Source organism: Cheilinus undulatus, linkage group 4 (genome assembly GCF_018320785.1).
Source record: "Cheilinus undulatus linkage group 4, ASM1832078v1, whole genome shotgun sequence".
Taxonomy (NCBI): Eukaryota; Metazoa; Chordata; class Actinopteri; order Labriformes; family Labridae; genus Cheilinus; species Cheilinus undulatus.
In genome coordinates this window covers 35,089,544-35,114,053 of record NC_054868.1, presented here as the reverse complement: position 1 = coordinate 35,114,053, position 24,510 = coordinate 35,089,544, and the positions used below count along the sequence as shown (strand labels likewise).

The 24,510-nt window shown below is 38.9% G+C and overlaps 3 protein-coding genes across 5 annotated transcripts; 1 reads left to right on the top strand and 2 right to left on the bottom strand.

The window, feature by feature from the left end:
• Positions 1–203: 203 nt before the first annotated feature.
• slc25a4 (solute carrier family 25 member 4) lies at positions 204–2,463 on the top strand. Its single transcript, XM_041785425.1, has 4 exons — positions 204–393; positions 1,071–1,557; positions 1,651–1,791; positions 1,918–2,463. Exons 1-4 carry the CDS (start codon positions 283–285, stop codon positions 2,076–2,078), a joined length of 900 nt encoding a protein of 299 aa, XP_041641359.1. The 5' UTR covers positions 204–282; the 3' UTR covers positions 2,079–2,463.
• A 1,609-nt stretch (positions 2,464–4,072) lies between these two features.
• On the bottom strand, positions 4,073–12,276 carry cfap97 (cilia and flagella associated protein 97). 3 transcript variants are annotated; one of them, XM_041785421.1, is made up of 5 exons: positions 12,128–12,276; positions 9,039–10,047; positions 8,192–8,472; positions 5,504–5,666; positions 4,073–4,616 (listed from the first exon to the last, which is right to left on the bottom strand). In XM_041785421.1, exons 2-5 carry the CDS (start codon positions 10,033–10,035, stop codon positions 4,498–4,500), a joined length of 1,560 nt encoding a protein of 519 aa, XP_041641355.1. In that variant the 5' UTR covers positions 10,036–10,047; positions 12,128–12,276; the 3' UTR covers positions 4,073–4,497. The 3 variants fall into 3 exon arrangements, with proteins under 3 accessions (XP_041641355.1, XP_041641356.1, XP_041641357.1); XM_041785422.1 differs by having other exon boundaries at positions 4,073–4,613; XM_041785423.1 differs by having other exon boundaries at positions 9,039–10,008.
• Positions 12,277–14,637: 2,361 nt separating this feature from the next.
• ufsp2 (ufm1-specific peptidase 2) lies at positions 14,638–21,996 on the bottom strand. The gene is made up of 12 exons (XM_041785502.1): positions 21,914–21,996; positions 21,596–21,668; positions 20,382–20,565; positions 20,225–20,297; positions 19,675–19,832; positions 19,358–19,550; positions 18,347–18,493; positions 18,086–18,250; positions 17,868–17,992; positions 17,716–17,792; positions 15,260–15,384; positions 14,638–15,161 (listed from the first exon to the last, which is right to left on the bottom strand). The coding sequence occupies exons 1-12, from the start codon at positions 21,914–21,916 to the stop codon at positions 15,075–15,077; spliced, it is 1,410 nt and encodes a 469-aa protein (XP_041641436.1). The 5' UTR covers positions 21,917–21,996; the 3' UTR covers positions 14,638–15,074.
• Between the last annotated feature and the right edge of the window lie 2,514 nt (positions 21,997–24,510).

Sequence of the window (24,510 nt, the reverse complement as noted above, 5' to 3'; positions counted from 1 at the left end):
CAATAATAAAACATCATATATAGTGTCCTTTAAACGTCCCCGGCTTGGCCGACTTCTGATTTCAGGAAACATGGCGCACGGCTTGATCTTTAACCCCGGATATTTATTCAACCTCGTTTTTCTGTTCGACAAAAGGCAAATCCATCACCCAAAATTCTCGCGATAAATGCAGCTGATATATTAGGACAGATGACGGGGCCTCGTCCACTTGGAGGGGCGTAGGGTTTCCTTAGAGGACCTTGGTCAAGTTCGGAACAGTCAGGGGCCTCACACTCTGCAGCCATGTCGGACGCGGTGGTCAGTTTCTTAAAGGACTTTTTGGCAGGTGGTATCGCTGCTGCCATCTCTAAAACTGCTGTCGCTCCTATTGAGAGAGTCAAGTTGTTGCTGCAGGTAAAATAACTGAGTTGATTGTTGCGCAAAGAATGGCTGCGTGTGCATTGGATTGTGCGTAAAGTGTGCGTAAATGCTCGGTTCGAGGTAAACAAAGCATCAGAACTCTTCCAGTGTCGCGTGTTTTAAGTGAAAAAAAGTCTTAAGTGTGAACATGCCGAGTTCATACGGCCTGGTGCATAATGTCAAGGGGCACGTGAGAGGTCTTGAGTGAATGTGGAGATGGTTTTACGCACAGGACGTTTGGCTGCAATGATCGTGCTGCTTGAACATATTAGTGATAAAAGATCAGTTTACACATGCTAATGAGCTTCTGGTGTGATCATGAAGTTAATAATCATTCATTTATTACACGTGATCGCAGTAACATTTAGTAGAATTGAATTGCTAAATTTAACTGGAAGCATGTAATCTAATACACAGCTGGTTCTCAAGTGACTGGAGTGTGCACTGCCAGGCCTACAACTACACACAGTAGTGCCTGGTTGGAAACATTTAAGCATCCAATAGGATCAATGTACACAGGAGTTTATTTCATTGCAATACATAATAATAAATTATTTTGTTTACTGGAAACAATGAAATCAAACTATATTGCAAACATTTAAACTGGATAATCAAATGTTGGATAGTAACAAATGTCTTCTTAAACGAGCCTTTATTGTCTTTGGCTGTAGGTCCAGCATGCCAGCAAACAGATCACTGCAGAGACTCAGTACAAGGGAATCATTGACTGTGTGGTGAGGATTCCGAAGGAACAGGGCATCATCTCCTTCTGGAGAGGCAACCTGGCCAACGTGATCCGTTACTTCCCCACTCAAGCCCTTAACTTCGCCTTCAAAGACAAGTACAAGAAGATCTTCCTCGGTGGTGTGGATCAAAAAACACAGTTCTGGCGTTACTTCGCCGGCAATCTGGCATCTGGCGGCGCTGCTGGTGCGACCTCGCTTTGCTTCGTCTATCCTCTTGACTTCGCCAGAACAAGACTCGCTGCAGACATCGGCAAGGGCCCAGCTGAGAGAGAGTTCACCGGTCTTGGAAACTGCATCACAAAGATCTTCAAAACCGATGGCATCAAGGGTCTGTACCTGGGATTCAACGTGTCAGTGCAGGGTATCATCATCTACAGAGCGGCCTACTTCGGGTGCTTCGACACAGCTAAAGGTGCGCACACCTGGACCTTTACTGCGTTTTGATCATAGTTCAACTTTTTGTAACGAGCACAGTCGAACTAACTTAACTTCTCTTCTCCTGCAGGTATGCTGCCAGATCCTAAAAACACACACATCGTCATCAGCTGGATGATCGCCCAGACTGTAACCGCTGCTGCAGGTATCATCTCATACCCCTTCGACACCGTCAGACGTCGTATGATGATGCAGTCTGGACGTAAAGGAGGTGAGAGGCAATAAAACTTAAAGCATCACAGTCTCACACTGATGGATTTTGGATGGTTTCCCGTTTCAACACATTTTACGCACGCCTTCCTGAGCTTTACGCATAACTCTGTCTCCATCTCCACAGCTGACATCATGTATAAGGGCACAATCGACTGCTGGAGGAAGATCTTGAAAGACGAGGGAGCAAAGGCCTTCTTCAAGGGTGCCTGGTCCAACGTGATCAGAGGAATGGGTGGCGCCTTCGTGTTGGTGCTGTACGACGAGATCAAGAAGATCGCAAATTAAACTGTCTAATCTCCCAGCCCCCCTCAAGGAAACCCTTCGCTTTGTTAAGTCTTAATTGTTGTGATAGAGTGATAACAGCTAGTGGTGAATCAGGGTGGGCATGTTCTCCTCTGAGATAGGCCGCGACGGGTGGGTTCAGTTATCCTAACCCGGGCTAACGTGCCACCCAGAAATCTGTACATATATACCCCAACAACGACGTGCCAAAACGCACAATCAGTCAGGCAGGTGTTTTACTGGAGATGGTGTGATGACGCAAATGGTGACATCACTACCAGCCTCCTCTTGTTAGTTTCACTTTGTGAAGTTATGTTGTGACTACTCTGATCCACGTATCCAATCTCACACTTAATTTTATTAAGAATAAAGATTTATTAGTCTTATAGTCTGGTCTCCTTCATACATGTTAAGTTGTCAGGGAAACCTGTCACCTGCAGCTCCTCGTGCCTTTTGACAGTTTGGCTGTAGGTCTTTATAGTCATGTGTCTAAGTGAGCCCAATCAATATGCAAAATAACTTCATAAAACTGGAGCTGACTAGAGCATGACATCAAAACAACACGTGATTTCATTTGGGTCTGGGTTCTTAGCAAAAAAAAGGGCAATAAATGATAGTTAGCCATTATCCTCCTGCACAGAAGCACAACATTACCAACAGTGACATAGCTAATTGAAAAGCCCGGCTTTTTGCCCCCTCCAAAGGTGTGTAAAATATTCAGTCATAAGCAAGAAACAGATAAAGCATCTTCATGTAACGACTCCTACAACAGTGGCAATGTATGTCCTCACTCCTTTAATTCAAGTTACACTCTAGTGCACAGCCTGGACTGCAAAAGAAGTTGGGAGAACCCAACATTTTAAGGCAAAAAACTTCAGACCTCAAAATTCTTGATTTGGCCACACTTTCAATTCTAATTTTAATTGACTGTAAGTTGCAGTAACTTATTATTTCACATGGTAATAACTTAAAATCCTTGATTCTATTAACTGACTGCAAGTTGCAGAAATTTGTACATGTTAATAACCAGCATAAAACCACTCAAACTAGTCGAATGTCAGGAACTTCATGTAATAAAACCTGAAGGGTCCACACTTAACTAAGTAAGTAATATTCCATAACGTTTTGCATAACGTCCATTTGGAGAGTGGTTTGCCCACGTAGGACTTCTCTGACAGAGTCAGTAACTTCACTCATGGTGCAAGTGTCGAATGCCCTAAGGCATTCTGGGAAATGCAGATTAAGGGATAATAATCACAGCACTTGAGTACAATTACAAAAATACTCAGTGATTGAATACTGCTCACTTTAAAAAGGTGTTTCCTAAACTCAGAAAAAACAGAGCTGAAATAGCTGTTTTAAATATTCAAGTTAACACAATTCAATATTTTAAATATCTTCATCTGTTCAGCCTTACAGTGAAAGCCTGTAAAGTGCATTTGATTAAAAAAAGGGCACCCCCACAAAGATTAGATCATCTCACCCCTTGATGTTTGAACTGGTCCTTGCAGGTGGATGTTTTCTTTCTGAGTCAGTAACTTCACTCATGGTACAAAAGTGTCTAATACCCAAAGACAACCTCCCCATCAAAACTGCACATTAAGCAAACACCCAGGCAACCCAACTTCATGTTGAAATAGCCAAAAAAAAGCACAATACTGCCACTAAAGCACAAAACTGGATTAGATTTATGCAAGATAATACATTACTTCAACAAACACTCAAACTTTTTAGAGTGTAGGTCGCTGTATCCATTAACTTGTTACATAGTTAATCTGAACAAAATTCCATTATAAATGTTCTTTATATCTTTTAAAGCAAACAAGTTACTTGGTTTGCTGTGCTAACTTACATTATCATCTCAAATGTCAATAAAAAAATAATAACCAGAAATACAGTTTTAGGCCCAAAAATGTAAGTTGGCTTGTTCAAAGTGCGGTGGAACAAGCAGCTGTTTTTTTTTTAAAAGTGATACAAAATAAAAGAAAACACAGAAATAATGTTTCATATATTTATTTTTTTGGTTTATAAACATGACTCTGAAGCACATCATACAGAGTAAAAATATAAGGTAAAAGGGGCCGAGAGAAAAATTGCAGGTTTAATGTAAACATCATTCATAGAGATTCTACAAATAAATTGTTAGATATTTCAACTGCTGAGTAATTACTGCAGTATTAAGAAACAACAGATAAACAAATTAAACACATTCATATGGCTTTCTGCTGTGGCTTCATTGCAATATTTCTGCAACAAAACAAGTTAACAAGCAAATACTAAGCGCTGAAGAGTTTATTAATTCAGCTAAAGATATAATGATCCTTCAAGCTTTGTGTCTTCAAAGTGGAGCCTTTTGTGAAGAGAAGATACCTATAAAGGGAACCAGCAACAGGTTTTCAGAGATCAGACACTGCCAGAGTTCTCAACTCCAGGCTGGTCTTGCTGTACTTGTTTTTTTTGACCTGATTACCAGTCTGGAGTCACTGGTGGTGGAAACTGGTCTGGAGCTGTGGTGGACAGAGCTCACCGGTCTGGGACCTACTGGTACAAAGAGAAAGACGTAAAGTGATTATAGATAATACAATCAAATTTACTATTATTTGTTTTGAAAATCAACTTTGAAATGACAGACCTGTAACTTTATATCTAAACATTTCAGCCATAATAAACAGCTGGACAGGTGTCTAACATGGTAAAGTAATTGGTTCTAATCCTGATTAAAAAAAAAAGGAAATTAAAAACCCATCATGAATATTTAGCCTGCAGAATTTGCCTGAATCTGTTAAACTAATGCTGCAAGATCTAGGCTAATCAGAGGATATCATGTAAAATTCCTCAGTGAATGTGTTAAGTAAATGCCGTGTTGGACTACCTCACAAGTTGTCTTTAAAATCAACATCTTAGCAATGAACATTAAAGGCAACAGAGGAACATCTACATAACAGTGAGTGATTCCTACCAGTGTCTGTCATCCACAGCTGCTTCTTACTGTCTGACAGCCTTTCCCTTCTGTTAATCAAATTTCTGCAGCCATACGGCAGCAGCAATGTGTGATAAATGTGTGAGCTTCATTCTGAGCAGAGCAGCAAATCAGTGCTACATGCCTGTCATCTTTGTTTATTTCTGTTAAATCATCATATGCAGACAACACCAGCTTGTTGCAAAACAACTGACACACTTGGCTGGTGTTCCAGTGTTCTTTTGGTATCAAAATAATATGCAGTATTCTTATGTGGATGTACTGCCTTCCAAGCTGTTTCACGGTTAAACATCACTTGGTCAAAGCTCAAAGTTCTTGGTCTTGCAATTTAGTAAAACAGTCTTTTAAGTCTTTGAAATTGCAAGACCTCGGACCTTGCATTAGTTTGGATTCGACTGCCTAATTTTCGAATTGTTAAACATTTTTCACAAGTATTGTAGCTGCTAACCTGATGGTGTCTTACTGGTGGACCTTTCCTTCTTTGTTGTGGACATGAAAACGGGGTAAGAAGGACCTCCAAGGTACGCAATTTGTCGCTGGTAGTCTGCCAGTTGTTGTGACCGCCTCAGACCAGGTGTAGGTTTGACAGACTCCAGCCTCTTCAGGAAAGCCTGTATGGAACACAACAGATAGTTTAACTTCATAAGTAATAATCTAAAATAGAGTGTAAATGCTACAGCTGCCATGGCACAATTTAATGTTCAAAGGTGTTGTTTATGAATTTGAAAGTTATGTATACAATGAACAAGCATTTATAATTGAGCTATTCGTCACTTTGTATTGAGAAATGCTTAAAAAACCTAAAGTGCACCAGGCTGCATGACTAGGGGTTTTAATGTGAAAGAAGTCTTTTCTTACTTGTTCGGACATTTGAGCTACAGCATTTCAAATATTAAAGGATTAAGTAACTGTTTTGTATTTTGCTCAAAAACAAAGCACTTACAAGTGGTCCCCAAATCATGAGGATATTCTAAAAACAGAAGAATATCTGGTACTTCACACCAAACAGCATGAGAATAAAAAAGCGTAGGCAAGTGGCTGAATGTCATACATGCAGTCACACTCCCACATACATCATGCTGTGCAGAAAATGCTCGGTAAGCAAAAGCTACAAATGAAGCAATGCAAGAAGTAAAAAGCTCAACAGTTGGAGCATTGTTGCACTAAAGTTTGCAGGTCCTCGGAAGACTGCAGTTTTCTAGCTGCCATCAGCCTGATCACCTACTGCTTTTCCAACCTTTAAGAATTGTAAAATTTCTTCAAAACAAAATCCAGCCCTCTAAAGTGAATAATCTGACACAGAATTAATGTTACATCCATGATTGACCAATCCGGATTTTTCAAGACGTAGTTCTTCTTGTGTCTCACATGTGATGTGTGGGGTGGATACACAGATCACACGGCAGATTCAATTACTGCACTCCAAGAATAGATAAGGCAAAGAAATGCACTCCTGACATCACAAAGAAATGGATTCAAGACAGAGAAGTGTCTAACCAGAAAATTAGACAAAAAACAATCAATAGAATTAATACAAGACCTTTGAAATCAGACATTTAGAAATAAGAGCGTCAAAACCAGTAAAAAATATTTTGAGTATTTAGCTTTTCCTTTAAACCCTGTTAGAGAAGACATTAACACTGAGTGATAATTTCCAGAATATTTTGACAACACTTTTCCTTGTCCCTGACCCTGTGTTATGTTCACGACCTGGTCAAGCAGAGTTAATATATTGAGGTGAGAGGCTACAGCTGAACAGGCTGAACTGTCTTATAATGTCACTCTGTGGCGCTGCTGCAAGCCTGCCACCTGCTGCCATCTGTCCAAGTCCATCCGTGTCTGCTTTCAGGGGAGGGACTCTTACTCTGACACTGACTAACTACCACTGCTTGACAAACTAGTATCCTTCCACATATTTTGCTTCACATAGACCCCCTTATTTTATACCAGTCCTCCCATGTAAACAAAAAAATATGGCTTAATCAACATCCCAGTAACTTACACTGAAGTCCTGAAAACATATTCTGATGCAAGGTTAGTTTTGGAAACATTTTTTGATTTAGTCTTGGTTTTAGTCTTTACATTAAAATGCAATTAACTTTTGGTCACATTTTAGTCATTTCAACCTTCACAGTTTTTGTTAAGGGTGCAGTGTGTAATATTTAGCCTAGTAGCATTTAGCAAAACAAGCTTGGTTAAAATGAAACATAACATTTATAAGTAGATTGATCTAAATTAGTGTTGACATCTGATAAGGGTCCCCTCCAAGGAAGCTGCCATCTTGGATTTTTGCATTTTGCCTGTTTCTATGGCACCATAGAAGGAACCAAATAACAGTTAAGCATGTATTGATTTTTAAACTTCACTGGTTCCCACAGTTATCACCAGAGAAATGAGCATCACACTCCAGAATTGACTGTTAGATTTTGATAGTCCCATTTTTACACACTGTACCTTTAAGTGTCAGATGATAAAACTCAAAAACATTTTAGTCATTTCAATCTTCACAGTTTTTGTATAGTTTTAGATGATAAAACTCAATAACATTTTAGTCAAGTTTTCGTCCATCAAAAGTCTTCTCATTTTACTTTACTTTTAGTCAAGATATTTAAAAAAAAAAACTAAAGTAATAAAATAACCCTAACCTCATGTAAAACACTCAAAATTGCACTACCCCTACTTCAGTTGATTTAAACACAATGATAAAAATACTGACACACCTTATGTACATATTGGAGAAATACAGGTCCACCAGTCTTGCACTAATATTTTAGTCTCCATGATGAAAACAGAGCTTACTCTTTATCTGTTTTTATCATCTATTTTAAGCTAGTTTTATTTTCATCTTTCTTGTGGAAAAATAGGTAGTCAACTTTTAATGATAGTTTTAGTCTATGACATTACCAATGTTCTGATGCAGGTTTAAAGAAGTTTAAAATATTTAGTTCACAAGTCAAATATCAAAATACTAGGCTACAACCAAAACAGTTATTTTTCAGTCTAAAAAGCACTAAAGAATTTATTTTGGAAAGTAAATTAAATATACTGTGACTGTCTGTATCTGTATGAGGCTTAGGTTTCTGGTTTTGTGTTTACATGCTTCTGTGGGTGGATCAACATTGAAGACAGAACTCACCAGGTTCTCCCTCTCAATACGTTGTTGTTCCCGCTGTCTGTTGAGTGCACTGTGAGAGAGGCGAACGAGTGGTGAGCTATTGGTCATGTGACTTTTCCTCCCTGCTGTACTTCCTGGTCTTGGACCTGGAGAAAGGCGGGAAAGCTCCCGAAGAAGACGCTGGTTCTCTCTATCTATACATCGAACCTCATCATTGGTGAATGAGTAGTTCTTTCTGTTTCTCCCTCCGGGTCGGGGGAGGACCAGTTTACCCCTTAGCTGACTCTCTGAGGTGAAAGAGCCTGAGAAGTGACAGAGACAAAATTACAATTTAATAGAATTTAATGCAATTTTAACTCAGTGTTGAGGCTCAAGAGTCATAGAGTTTCTTCTGTATTAAACTAACATGAAAAAACTCAACTTAAAAAACAAAAAACTTTATCCCTATACTTCACAAATTCATGATGTAACTTTGACATAGTGATTTAAGGAGAAGTGTGGGAAAATCTAGGTTGAAACAGGTTGATTTAACATCAAGTACAGGTATAATGGATCATTCATGATGTCTTAATTAGGGGCGTAATAGCAAAAATATAATATAGTAAACTAAGGGTAATGATGTGCTACATAGTAAAATATCACAAAACAAAAAAGATATTTTGCACTTCTAATTACAATTTTAGGTAAAAAGGATCATTCAAATCACGCTGCCATACCCACTTTTCCATGAAAATCTTAACATTTCAGCATGTTTCAATTTTTGATTGTAATGAAATGTCACAGATAAATTTGATTTAATTCTAAAAAATATATGCAGATTGCAAATGTAGCAGATTGACTGACATCAAGAGCAAAAAAAGTAACTCACAGTCATCATTGTCCTGATCTGATTCCTCATCTTGATGTGTTTTGCTTAGGCCACTGGAGGGCACACTCTCCTCCTGCTTCTGCTCTATAAGGCTTCCATCTTTGTGGTCTGGGTTAAATGAATGCCGAGGGCTGGAGTAAGAAGAGGGTAGGGGGCTCACATCTGTTACTGTATCTTCTGACTCCTCTGTACAGTAAACAGGCACATCACGACATCCTGCTGAACCTGTTGAACCCACTCGGGTCCTTCTCACACCTGGAGATAAAGAAGACTTGTTTGGTCTGGGAAGGGTGGGGGGCTCTAAACTTCTTCTCCCTTTAACGCTGCTGCATGAGCTCTCCGAGTCTGCATCAACGCTGGCCTCAGTAGAAGTCGGGGATGGACTTCTGATACGTCGATTTCTTATTCTTCTCTTAGGAGATTGTTTACTTCTCCCTTTTGAGCCTGAAGATTTGGCAGTGGATGAAAATGTTTCTTCTTCAGTCTCATTTAGACTCTGTTTGTGTACATCATTACAATCAACCTCTCTGTCCTCAGCCAATAAAGACATAAATGTTCCATTTGGCCTTTTAGAGAGCAGATTAATGTCTTCCTCACTATCACTGCTGTCACTGATGACTTTATCTGAAGCACTGCTAACAGAGGATATGCTTGACGCCCTGCTCCTTTCTTCCTCTGTAGACTGACAGCTTTTTTCTTTTTCTTCTGCTGTCTTGCTGCGGTTGCTTAGTTGTTCTATCTCCTCACCAGTCCTTGGGGACAAACCACCTTTTGTAATGTCGGGCTGTTTTTCATTAAGCTTCTCATCACCTGGTCGCTTCTCCTCTGAGCCATTTAGATTTTTCTCAGTCTTTTTCTTGCCATTTCTACTGACACTGGCAACATCACAATCACTGTCAAAGAATGAATGATCCACTTCCCCTTCCAGTTCACTGGGATTAATCATGGTGGTACTCTCCATAAAGTGATCCTGCAGAGAAGTGAAAGGTTGGTTCATAGATTGAAAGATCTGGGAAAATAATCAAATTGTGATTAATTTTCCAATTATTGCAATTTAATATGCAGTTATTCTTAAGTTCCTCATCTTGTGTATTTTCAACAAACACAAGTAAAAAACATTCTACATATGACTGAATGATTTTGAAATAAGGCCAATTGTAATGCCGACTTTTAAATATTAAACACACCTTGATCTACCACAAGTGAGTGAAAACTTGTTGAATCTTATCCTAACAAGGTGAAAATCATGTCAACTGTAGCTTCTGTGACATTATCATTGTGAGTATGTGGGTTAATTGTTTTAGAATACATTTATAAACCTGCATTACCTCACAAAACACAAGTCTAAAGGATGCAGACATGGTATTTGAGCTCTATGATGGATAGCAGATTTAAGGCAGGTTTTAAGTTTATGTTTGGAAATCAACACACCAAAGAAACATGAATAGAAAACTATTGGTTCTCTGCAGTCAATATTTTCTAAGTGCTGTTAAACAGAGCAAGGATTTTAACACAAAAGTCCCAGACACATCTGAGGAATCCAAGCTCATTTTTTTTTTTTTTTTTTTTTTGGCCAATCTCTCAATCTCCTCCAGATTTGATGGTCTTCTCAAATGGACCTTGGTCTTCAGTTCACCCCACAGATTTCAATGGGATTCATGTCAGTGCTTTGTGCAGGCTAATCAATAATGTTCACCTTAGTCTTCTGGAGGTAGTTATTCACCAAAGCCACAAATGCTTTGAGTTGCTGTCATGTTGGAAGACAAAGCAACAACCCAGACTCAGTTTTTCTGCTGACAGTTTGAGGTTTTCTTTCAAAATCTTCACAGACATATCTTTCTTTCTTCATGGTTCCTTCCACCTTTACTTGATTGCCAGTACTAGACCACCAAATCATCCCCACAACATAATACTGCAGCCATCATGATTCACTGTGGGGACGGTGTTCTTTAAGTCATACACCTCTCCCTTCTTTCTCCAATCACAAGCAACGTCTCTATGGCTGGAACTCTAGTTTGGTCTCATCTGACCAAAGGACATGCTTCCAGTATGCATAATCTTTCTCCATGCTGTCCTTAGCATACTTCAGCCTGGCTTAAAGGTGGCTCTTCAGCAGAAGTGCAGTTTTTCTTGGTATATATTCCTGTGCAGGGCATTAATAATAGTCTTTGTTAAGACTAGAATTCCCAACTTGACTAAGGCATTCACTAGTGTCTTGGTAGTAGTTCTGGGGTCTTAAGACACATCTTTCAATAGTTTTCTTTTCAGACTCTTTGAAATATTTGGCTTCCAATGTCTGCCAGGCTTGATGATACTTCACAATCCAGTTCTTGACACTTGAAAATGTTGTGATAACCTTGTATCCTTGTATAGCCTGCGTTGTCAGCGTTAACAATTATGTCTCTCAAATTTAAACTGATTTCTTTTGTTTTGCCATGATGCTTTCTTTCTTACTGAAGTTTTGATACTGTGTGTTAATAAGATAACACTGAGTTCTAACTTGATTTTATCAGCTTTGAGCATTACAATGTTAGAGCAAATTATTGCACAACAATGGATTGTGCCACGGCTCAACAAAAACCCCTTAGAAAAGCTGTGTTAAAAATGCTTTGCTCTGTTTAACATCACTAGGGAAATACATGAATTTTCATATTGGGGCTAATGATTTTTTTCCTCATTTGTATGCTTTAAGTTGTTAAACCAAATATGCAAGGAATGATGTTAAGATTTCGCAATGATTTGTATTTAAAGAAAGGGCATAGCTATCAGTTTAGTCTTAGTCCATACTTATTCAACAACATTTATAACTTGTGTTTCCAGAACATGTGTAGCTTAACTTTAGAAGGAATTTTAGCATGTTGACATAACCACAAAAGGTCTAGGCCCAGCCAATAAAGATGCTTCCAGACAGGTGACACACCTGCACCTTTTCATAGACCAGCTTAAAGTCTAAGCATGTCTTCTTAGCCTGTCTAGACCCAAACAAAACTGCGTAACCGTTGTGGTTTGATAGCTAGCCTGAGCAGCTAGCAGTACAGTAACATACCATGTCGCTAGCTAACTGCAACTGTATGACAACGATAACTCACCTGTCGAAGGGTCGCAATTTAAAGAACGTTTCATTTTACATGTACATTTTCCTCCATAGAAGTATGCACTGTGTTGGAAATACAACTACATGAAACGCAAACCTGCTTTAAAAGCAAAATGCTCGTTTGCGGGCTACAGCGGCTGTGGGCGTCAGTGCCTTGTAACTAGGCAACGTCACTTCCTGGCAACGGTTGCTGAGCCGAAGCAGTCTTCTGCGTCAAGTGAGTCCAAAAATCATTTAACAAGAAACAGAAAGCGTTTACTCGTTTCAAACACAAATGTATTACAAGTTAATGAATATAAACATTATACAAGGCTTGGCTCTATAGCACAAAAAACAGACACTTTAACCAAAAAGTTCAGTCATGAACATTCAGCCGTTCACTAAAAAGGTCGATGGAAAGCTGGAAAAAGTTGGAAAGTAGACCTGAATCAAGGCTTTTTGCACTCTAGATGATTAAAAAAAATTAAATGTGTATTTTAGATGCTTATTAAGAAACTCAGCAGCCTGCCAGCACGATATAAACACCATCAGCTTCCGTCTTCAGTTCACATAGATAAAAAGGATCATTACATAGCAGTGCAATTGATATCAATCATCAAAAACAGAATTGGTAGACAGAAGATAATGTAGTCTATGCTTGGGGATTTTATTCAGTAACTGCTCCCCTTTAGTGCACACCCTTTAACAAGAAAGGGATTATCTGAAGGCGCGTCCCCTGAAATTTCAATTTGTCACGGGTTTTCTCTTAATAACAATGTCAGACCTAGAAGTGACACACACTAATGAAATACCCATGTCCTTGGGTGGATCCATCGCATAAACCTGTGTCTGGTCACTGTCATAGAATTTACATGCCTATGCAGGATGGGTAGAGATGGGGATTGAATAGGGTCTTCTGCAGACTTAAAATCAGAACATCAGCACATGCATAAAAAATTATGAAGAAAGACAAGACGTTTCTGCAAAATGGCCAATTAATCTAACTTCTAAAGATCTTTACGAAAATTCACTTTATCTGATGGCGTCTGATACAAAGAGAAAAGCTTTCATTTGATTCTGACAACTGACTGGTTGTAAAAACTCAATTACATGGACTAATTGTTTCCTGATAATGGGCTGTGTCAGTAAAGATCAGGCAGCTTTCAAGAGCAGCTTCTTCTCCTTAAGGAAACTTTAAAGAGACTAAATGTTGCCTAGGGCTCAAATCATTATTCAGATCTTTAGTAAAATCAGGGTTTCTACACACTATGAAAAATCTAATTTAAGACTTTTTAAGACCTGAACAGGGAAAAATTAGAACCACTTTTGTGCAGCAAACAGTCAGAATGACAGGCATAATCCAGACCAGGATTGAATTTACTGATTTAATGCATTGTTTTGAAATATCAAATGCTAGAGTGCAAAGGTATTTTTGGGTCACATGGCCAAATGTGATCATTTCTGGCACAGTTAATGCCTATTCTATCAATATACAATATGGGGAAACTTATTGGAACATATTTTCAGTCTTGCTTACCTAATGCTAAACAATTTTGTTATTAAAAAAGGAAAATTTTACTTTTTGTCAGGAATGACCTGTCTAAATAATGGTAATCTGTACATATTTTAGTGGGCAACTTGCTAGGCCTGAGAACTGTAATGTAGACAAACATAAACAAAAAAGAACAATTACAATCTTATAACATTGGCCAGAAAACAATGGTTTGATAAAAAAAATATCTTAGGCAAAGTGCAATTTAAGATTTAAGACCTCTCACAAGCAAAGCCCTTTAAGACTTTTACTTTTTAAGACAATTTAAGACTGCAGGAACCCTGTAAAATAAGGATAGATAAAATTCACCTGTTTTCAATGTCAAATAAAAACATTTTTCTACACTTATCCTTTTTAATGTTACAGGTATCTATGAGAATAACTGGCCAGTGAATATTTCAAAAGGGCTGCGGTGAAATGCATTTTTTCCAAAATATGCCATATGATTGCTAGGATTTGGATTAGTATTAAATAAAATCTTTCCTAGCCATCATATCACTGCTGTTGTGCAAAACCTCCTACCTCAACCTCCTATCTCATCACAACTTTCAAGAAATGAAAAAAATGCTCTATTTCCAAACACTTCAATACTATTTAATAATATTTAATGGATGGTCATAGTCAGCATCTTTTCTCCCCCTCTGTATTAGCTTAAAAACTGTTAAACCCACTGACAAATGTAAAGGGTAAAAGATGACCAATAGCACTGATTTATGAAAAAAAGAAAAATGTAGATAGGAGGTCATGGCCCAATGCCAGCGCTATGTGACAAAAAATATTAAATATTCAAAATTTTAGAAACTAGAGCTTCAGAATATTCGACATTTTCTGTGGTCAAAATGAGTACTAGGTTATCAAAAAAACTTGTGTCTCATTTACTTTTGTTACTCTTTTAAACAGCTTATTGATCGAACTCTGCTCTGAAACTTTGAATAATTTAAAAAACAAAGGAGGAAAATTAGGACACTTAGACATGAAGTAAACTGTACAGTTTAATTCTTTTGTAAAAATCAACAGCATGATGTTCTGGAAAATGTGTTTAATAGTGATAAATAACAGGGTTTTGCTGCTGATAAGAATTATTGTTTTGCATTCGTCATGGTGGCTTAATCAGTTTGGTTTTAACATAAGCCAATAAAAAAACCTCTATTGATCACAATGGATTGGATTTCTCAATGAGACAAGCCTGTGTAGTGCACATAATTCACGATGAAAGTTGACAATGGAGTAGAATTATTATTGTTGACTTTAAAAAAAAAATTACTTCCACGGCCTGGTATGCAAAGTCATTAATATTGGATTTGACCAAAACAGTTATGATAACTTACAAGAATTCAATACTGGAAAAATTTCTGAGTTCCAGCTGTGTCCACAATACCGCAAAAAAAGGCCTGATCATGCCCTTGTGGGCTCAGATGACTTTCGGCCTCTGAGGCAGACACAGATTATAATACGCAAACTGATCCCAGAAATCTGGTCCTTTCCAGCCACACCAGCCCTGAGGAACATAAAATAAATAAATTAAACAATTAACACTCTTTGCACATGAATTTTTCATACAGACATATAGCAGGTGTAGATTTTTGAAACAGTTACCTTATCTGTGATAACCTGTAAGTCCTCTGCTCCGGTGTAATGTGGATCAAGGATTAGATAACGGATCTGCCCAGTGGTCTCACTCCACGCCACACCCAGAATAGTATGAGCTAAAACTCCCCCTCCTGCAATGGATGACAACATAGCATTAATTTGTATAAATTTCCCTTTGTTAAATTAAATGTAGGTCAGAGCAATCAAGGGCCAGGTGGTCATTTTATGATATGCTATATTAGTTACACATTTCATATATTGTGTTTTTTTTTCAGAGATTCATGGGCAATACTAAAATGTACATGTCTGTGTAAGCTCTTTCAAGTCAAGTAGTAGTAACTGATGTTAAAATGATACCAATGTAGAAGTGAAAAAAAACCTGCAGTTCCTTTAATGTCCACTTAAAGCTGGCCTCAAAAGCCCCAGAAGTCACATAACTCATTTATACAGCAGAAATAAGCATGCTTACAACTTGGTTCAAAAAAAAAATTTGGTCTGAAAGCACATATTTTATAAGCAAACTCAGTACAGGGGGAACTGATCCATCTTGCATATGCCAGTTCGGCACTCTACTGCATCAACCTTTTTCTTGTACTGCTCTGGCCTTCTGTTGGCAATCTTACTGGCCTGTGCCAGGCCCATGCCCCATTACTCCAGGTATGCTCCCAGCTGCCCCTCCATGACACACGAGCCATCAGTCAATGTTCAGGCCTTACAAGAGTATAGTAAGACCAGGAGAACCAAGGGCTGAAAGACTCTAACTTTTATCCGCATGCTTAGATACCCGGGATGCCACACTGTCTTGCTCAGAGAGCCCATTCCCCATGCGGGAGTCCAAGTCTGTGGCTGATCTCAGCGGATTGATGGATTATGCAAGGATCACAGCATCATCAGCAAAGTCCAGATCAGTGATCCAGACATTGCCAAATGACACTCCACAGTTTGCTGCCCCTGTTACCTGCCCCATTATAGTCCATACAGGTACTGAAGTGTGTTGGGGGTAAGACGCAACCCTGCCTCACTCCAGAATCAACTGGGAAAAAGTCAGAGGTGGAGCCACAACACATCACAGTACTTTCTGTACCAGAATATAGGGCAGACATCAGCTGGATGAGCAAATGTGGGATCGCATGGAGCTCAAGGATCCTCCAGAGGGCATCTCTACTCACTGAGTCAAACGCCTTCTGAAAGTCAATATAGGCTGCCAGCAACCCTCTATTGAATTCCTGAGAGTGCTTAGTGATGACCTGAAGTGTCTACCATAGACCTCTTAGGTGTAAAGCCCGACTGTGTAATACCCCTCTCTCTCTCCCTCCCTCACACATCACCCTTTACCTTCCAGATTGGAGCAACAATGCCCCTCTTCCAGCCAGTAGAGCTGATGCCTGTTCTCCATATGGAGCAGATCAGAGCATGAAGGATGAGAATTATTGATAAAATGGGGTGTGATTGTCAGCTCCGAGTAATCCATACAGTGCCCAAGCATGCTGTGACCAAAATGACCCCAAACAAGCCACAAACTCAGTCAAGATAATGTAATGTTGTCTGTGTGTTTTTAAATTGTGTCGACTCTTGAGACCTTGTTCCTCTTGAAACTGGGGCTGTAATATTATGGCATAATGGCTTGTGCTCAGGTTTAGTTGGGCTTGGAGCAATCTGAGTGCAGGCCAGTGGGACACTGGGGCAGACAAGCATGCTTCAGCATGGTATGAGGCAACTGGCCCTAGTGTGAGTGCCCCCAGAGGCTGCATCCATGTTTTATGTAGTCTACATTTTAGCAGGCATTAGAAATGTTCATATTGTGTTGATTTTTTAAGGAAATTTCAATTTACATCAATATTGGCAACCCCTATAGACTAAACAGTACCTTTTATCTCTGTCCTTGCCCTATTGCATACACGTGTAAGAAATATTTTTAAAAATGACAAATCCTTTCCTGCTCTCTTTTGACAGATTAACCTAACCTTGAATTTTTGCCCTGACAGATGTTGAAAAATGGCTTTTTTGGCAGCATGTTAGCTAGCTCATCAGACATCTACCCAGCAGAACTGTTTCAAGTCATTAGGGATAACTATATAGAAATAATCAGTCTTGTTGATGGTCTTTTGCTTTTGTAGGTCATATTAAGGTGTAATTATTATTTCCAGTCAGTTTCTTGGCCAGTTTAAAATTCCTCATAGGAGCTGTAAATACCACTCACTGTAAAACTTTACAGAAGAGTTTATAAAAAAAACCCTCTTTTAGTCTGTGTGCTATAAATCACTTTGTTTGAATCCATTTGCATTCATTACAGAAGTTAAAAAATAAATTGTTCTACTTTGCTTTTTTAGGTTGTATAAACTTGTTGATGATGAATGAGTACTTTAAGATACAGAGCTGAAACTCCTCACTGTACATTCAAGTAGATTTAAGTGTTTGTAAAAAAATGAAGGGAGTAGTAGCAGTTTAGACATCCAGCTCACCAATCATGATGGGAGTCCCTTCAGTGAGAAAGTGGTTCGCCAATTCTCTGCCTTTAGATCCCAACTCAGAACCTTGACTAAAAAGGATAAAAATCTATTATAAGACACATCAAAATCACCATATAAGGTAGGAGGCTCGTGCACAAACGCACCTCACAAACATGATCTTTGAAGTGACCTCGAGCAGCTGGTTCAGAACAGCCTGAACCTCAATGGATCCGATCCACTGGCGGGATCCAACAAAGGACGTCTGTTTGTCTCCAACATCCACCAAAGCCTAAAGAAGAGAAGTCTTTGTTAGAAATAAACATTTAGAACACTTCTGTTGTATTTCTGTGAGTGTGTGATACGTATGGGACGTTTGCTGCACCTGTTGGATCTCCTTGTGGGTGGGCACAGGCCTCTCTGTGTAACCCTGCTGCTTAAACCAGGAGCAGATGGTCTGCAGAGAGCGATAAGCACAGCCCCAGCCGTTGTCATCCATGTGGTCTTGCATGTAGTGGTGATAGCTGTAGATGCCCTGAACCAAATATACCTAAGGAAACACATTCAAAAGACAAAATATTATGTACAGAAGGTATAAATAGAGCACACAGAGCATGACGAACATTATTTTAGAGATTAGCCATACCTTTCCATTGTCCAGGCTTGGATGTGTAAGGGCGAGATGAGGGTTTCGGAGGTAGCCATCTTTGTAAGGCTCATTGGGAAAGTGGTAAGTGTTGGCTCTTCTAAAATGAGGCCAGTCATCTGGAAGCTCAAACTGCTGATGCAACTCCTACTTAAAAAGAGAGTTTGTATGAAAAACAATGAGAACATTTGTTGTCAGCTGTTAAGCAAAATGTTGTTCTTTCACTAGTGTTTGATACAGTTACAGTAAGTTAAAATCAGAGACATTCAGTCATCAGGGTCTGATTGTTCACTAAATGTCATGTGAATCAGAGTTTACAGGATTTGGAAACTCATCTTTTGCTGTCAAGGATTAACTAATTCATCTAATTTTTTGAAGCTTTTTAACCAACACTGGATTCAATCAACCTGATCCAGACATGAGTATTTATAGTTTACCCAGTCCAGATTTGCAGGTGTTTACTTAGCAAAACATAAACAAAACAATTAAAGTCACAAATGCAAATGTAGATGCCTAAATGTACCTTATTATTTCAAATTAATAACTCAAGTTCAAGTGTAAACAATTATTTTATGGCTAACTGATTTAAAAAGTAATTAGACAGATGTTATTTGCAGTTGATAGATGATATACAGGATACTGCCCATATTAATGACAGATATATTCCTTTACTTCTTCTAAATTGTCAGACTTTTTAATTTTCTAACAAAAAATATAATACAGTTGTATGCAACAGACTAGAACAGTAATACAGTGGGATTTACCATAGACTTAAATAAATATATAAAACACAGAGATGAATATGTTGGGTCTTGTAGCTGCAACTAACTAACTAAAGTGTAATAAGAAGGTCCCTATGTTTATGTTTTATTTTATTTCCAACCATACTTTCTCAAGATTTTATCCAATCAGGTAGTCAGAATCTGATCAGGTAACTTCCAAATGACTGTACCCAGGTTAACACTTGAATTTATATGTGCTTTAAATATCATGGGATCCCGTCGTTCCTACCTTACGTTTTGTCTCTAGCTCGCTGTCAGGCACTCCTGCTGGGTAAACAACGGTCACCAGTCCTTTTGGATCAGGAAGCAGGAAGTGCAGCGGCTCAGGCACCAGCAGAGTCATCCCCTCCATGCATTGCAGCATCACTTTCTCCATCTCATACAGCTGAAGACTCAGCGCCTCCAACAGACACGCAACAGCACTGCAACACAAGAAGAAAAAAACAGAAACAAATAATTAACTGAAAGTTTGCAAACAGTGACGGATCATTATTTCACTGTTTTGTTGGTTACATTAAATTTGATGCTTCAGATGGGTAAACATACTCTTTAATTGTGTCTTTGCTGTTGATGCAGACGACACAGTCCAGGGGAAGAGTTGTAGACAGGAAGTGGGATTTCTTGACGGTTCTGCTGAAGATCGGAGCTGACAGAGAGCCTCCGTTTGTTGTAACCTCCATCATCAGGCGAAGGTTGATGACTCTCTGAATTACAAGGATGAATTCAAATGAAACGCATGCACAGAACCCATAAACAAAATAAGCTGAAATCCTTAAGCAAGAATTTTTGAGAGGTAATTACCAGGCAGACAATTGTGAATAGAAAATTGTTTTTGTTTTGGATTGTCAAATGTTTCCATCTTTGGTCAGAAAAACAAAGATATTTGTCAATAGTATCAAACTTGAATTTCAATGATCATGAAGAAAACAATCAATGACGCCCAACTGAGATTACACCTACACTGCAGAGTAGTACTCTTAAGATAATGGCAGTCAACATGTATTTAAGAGGTGAAAATTAAAGAGTATCCTTGTAGTTTCAGTACATTATATTCCATCATAAATCCAAAGTGCTTTAGTAGAAAATATGAACATACATGTACAACTGCAGCACTTTTTTTGCCTTTCTTTTTCACCAGTCTCTTGCCAGCGCTCTCATTTTCATCTGTCCTAAAAATAAAATAACAAAGTTTAATTACCACTCAGTCAAACACACAAACAGAAAAAGCAGGAAAAGGATTAATAGTGACTTACTGTATCCATTGATGTAAATCCTCACATGGTGTGTCTGGAGTTACATCTTTAGGTGTTGCTCGAAATTCTTGGTTTGGCCAAATATAAACAGGACTGTTACAGACGGTCAAAACAAGAGATTCAGATTTTACCTGTGAGTTAAGTGTCTCAAATGTCCTGGAGATGACTTTGTGCATGAGAGAGGCTGAAAAAAGTCAAAGAATATTAATCAAACTCCATTATCACACAGTTGCTACAGTATATCTTATACCCTGATTTTACATTATAATTCAGAATTAACTGTAGTTTATCATCATTCGCTAATCTTGGCTGAAAATGAATCAAGAACTTAGCTGAAAATCACTTGAGCTCCCTTATCTTTGCATTTTAAATTTTACTTTGGGGCTTTCATGCCTTTATTTTCACAGGATAGTGGATAAAACAGGAAAATGGGGAGACATGTCATAGGGGAAAGGAACCACAGACTGGTAAAAGTTGGGCCATCAGCATCAAAGACAGCAGCCTCTGTACTTGAGGCATGCAGACAAAACCAATCAGTCATCATTGCGACAACCTTCCTTATGTTTCAATGCCATAATGCCAAACTCACAGGTCTTGATTTCTGGCTCAAGAATGTGAGGATCTGCTGCTGTTCTTCATCTTATTCTAATTTATTTATAGTCAAAATACATAAAACACATTTGGAAAGTATTCAGAAAGCCCATTCTGCTTTCAGTGGACATTTTTGCAAACTCCAAGCAGGCTTTCATGTGTTTTGCCCAGAGGAGAGGCTTCAGTCTAGCCACTCCACCATAAGTCCAGATCAGTGGAGGGCTGCAGTGATGGTTGTCCTTCTGGAGCTTTGGCCCATTTCCACACTGGTTCAGTATTTTGAAAATGTACTTTGATACCTGCGTAGCTGTGACGGTATATCACTTTTACCACCACTTAATCAGCCAATTAGTTAAAAAAAAGATATGTATTTAAATAAATACATAGGTTAATAATCCTATAATAGTAATATACGTATAACACTGTAACAGCCGCTGGAGCATACAGTTACCTTGAGATGATTATGGAAGACTTTTTCATGTATGATATTTTCAATGAGACATTTTGAACACAGTTGCCATTACTTTTACATAGTTTTAAGATTCCATAAATTCTGTTTAAACTCCACCTTTTTTATTCAACGTCTAGTACCAAAGTAAAAGTAAAGCTGTTAATGAACATACCATCTGTGTTTTCCAGCAGACATTTGAACTCCAGCGGTCCTCTGACACGCATAATCACCTCTGTGTCTGAAGACTGAGGGGGAGAAACAGTTGAAGATTACACAGAAGAATATGTGAGCCTGTAGAAGAATTACTGAGAACAGATGTTAATGTAGCTCCATAATTTTTGTTTCAACAAAAAAGGAAAGGAGCCTCTTTCCACTGTTAGCTAGTCTGTCGTGTTCCAGCAGCAAGCTAAATGTTAACATAACTGATAATAAGAATGTAAACACATGAAACAAATGTATGTGAATTGTTTATTTAGCTAATTTGACTCACCATCGTGGACTTAAGTAATGTAAAACTACAGAGATTTCCGCCGTTCACTCCGTACTGGAGGCTGACATGTCTGTTGTAGGAAACGTGTCTCTGACAGAAGCATTCTATTGGACTGCATTGGCTCCGCCTCCCTCGCGGTGCCTTCATGGTGACTCGTATTTTACAGATTTTATCGGATAAAATCAGATTGGACAGTGCTGTGGTGAATACGTGTCTAATAGTCTATAAGAAAGACGAAATACGAAGGATAATTCTGAAAAACGATTCAAATATTCATAAAGTTTCTTCTAGAAACACTTTTTACTGTTTCTGCAACCTAAACATATCTTATGTAGCTTTCAGCACTAACTGCGAGGATTTTTTTGGATGTTTTTGAAACTGCAGAGATGAGGCTGACTGGGTATTTTCACAAGTGTGCCTGTAGATTTTGAAAACACTGTCTCCAAAATAAAACGTAAAAGTAGTGTAGGACAGTTGTTCACAACCAGTGGGTCAGAACTCAAAAGTGGGTAACAGAGCTGTTTTCAATAGGTCATGAATGTTTGCTTAAAAGATATTGAAAAGTCTTTCCCTAAGGGTACAAACAGTCATGTCCAGTCCATTCCAATCTACTTTATTTATATAGCGTATTTTAAAAAATATCATGTTTACCAAAGTGCTATACAGTGACTAAAAAACCCACATAACAAAGTCATTAAAAAAATCAGGTAAAAGAAAATAAAATACACGGAGGAGATCACACAACTCAAATGCTGAGTTAAAAGCCAAGGAATCAGAACATGTTTTAAGGCACAATGTAGAATTAGGTAAGATGGGGGACATTCTGATTTCCAGAGGCAGCTCATGTGCATAAGTGTAAGGCATGTAAGGTACTAAGGGTGGAGAGTGAGTCTGTGCCCCAAGTGAAGGACTTCAAGTATCTCGGGGTCTTGTTCATGAGTGAGGGGAGAATGGACCGTGAGATTGACAGGCGGATTGGTGCAGCATCAGCAGTTTTGCAGGAGCTGTACCGTAACATCGTGGTGAAGAGGGAGCTGAGATGAAAGGCAAAGCTTTTGATTTACCAGTCAACCTACGTCCCAACCCTCACCTATGGTAATGAACTCTGGGTAATGACCGAAAGAAAGAGATCGCAGATACAAGCAAATGAAATTCCTTAAGAGGGTGGCTGGGCTCAGCCTTAGGGATAAAGTGACAAGCTCGAACATCACGGATCTCGAAGTAGAACCACTGCTCCTTTACTTCGAAAGGAGCCATTTGACATGGTTCAGGCATCTGATCAAGATGCATCCTGGGATGTCTTCCTGTGGAGGTCTTCTGGGCATGTCCTACTGGGAGGAGACCCTGGGGCAGACCCAGAACTCGCTGGAGGGATTATATATTCCACCTGGCCTGGGAGCGCCTTGGAATCCCTCAGAGGGAACTGGAAAGTGTTGCAGGGGAGAGGGACATCTGAGTTGACTTGCTTCGCCTGCTGCCATCGAGACCTGACCCTGGTTAAGCAGAAGAAGATGGATGGATCGATGAAAGGCACTAAAGATACATCACGGGGCTAAATGTGCCACAACCCTGGGCTCTAGAGGGGAGGCTGGCTTGTCTTCTGACAGCTAGGTCAAGTGTGATGGCATCTCTTTTCTCTGGGCCCCTGGTAAAGAACATTGGTAGTTTGGGGACCCTTGGGACATCCACAGCATGACCAGGGGCTTGTCACAACCCTACCCCACAGACGTTACCCAAGGCCGTGCTTACTAGCCACATCCGACCTTTACTCTGCCCTGAAGGTGTAGATTTAGTTATTTTTATTTCACAGATTGAAGGGCAGGTTTTCTACATCTTTTCTTGTTTTTCAGTTAGAATAATTTTTGTCATGCACTTTTTTAAAGAGTTGGAGAACTAGAACAACACCTTTAAAATGTGAGGCACTGTAAAGGCTGTCATTTGAGGTTTAAATAACCTACAATGGACTCTCTTGGTCCTGTGTTAAGTGTGTCTGTGATGCTGGTTCTGCTTTACTGGGATTGACTGATGCATACCATATCTCATTATTCCAGCATCAGTGCTCATGTCACCCATTTTATGCATCACTAGAAACGATGCCTTCACATTATTATATTATCTTCTATGTTCACCTTTTGTTTTAAGGGGTGTGGTATGTTTGGAGAGGTAATGGTGGTTTAAATCACCATTTCTCAAGATAAAAAACACAGTGAGTATTAATACAAAGAAAAATTGTGAAACATGTTTTCTTGTGCTGTGTCTGTTTGCCTCAGGCTTAAACATGGCAGCCATCCGTGCTTGGCCAGCATGCAGCGAGAGTGGACACACAGTTAGAAATTGTATGTAGCAGTCATGCATGCAGAAGTGATATCCTTCAAACCATTATCACTGTCTTTCAACAACAAATCTCATCTAACCTAAAGACTAAAATGTAAAATCACCATCAGAGGCTGCATTTGTAGACAGATCAGATACCAGTTAACTTTCCTGAGTGTTTGAAAAATGATCATGAAGGTTAAGTAAATAACAAAGGAACTGCTTAAGTACAGCCATGTCATATTTTCATTTGTTTAAATGTATGAACTGCTCCTCTTCATTTT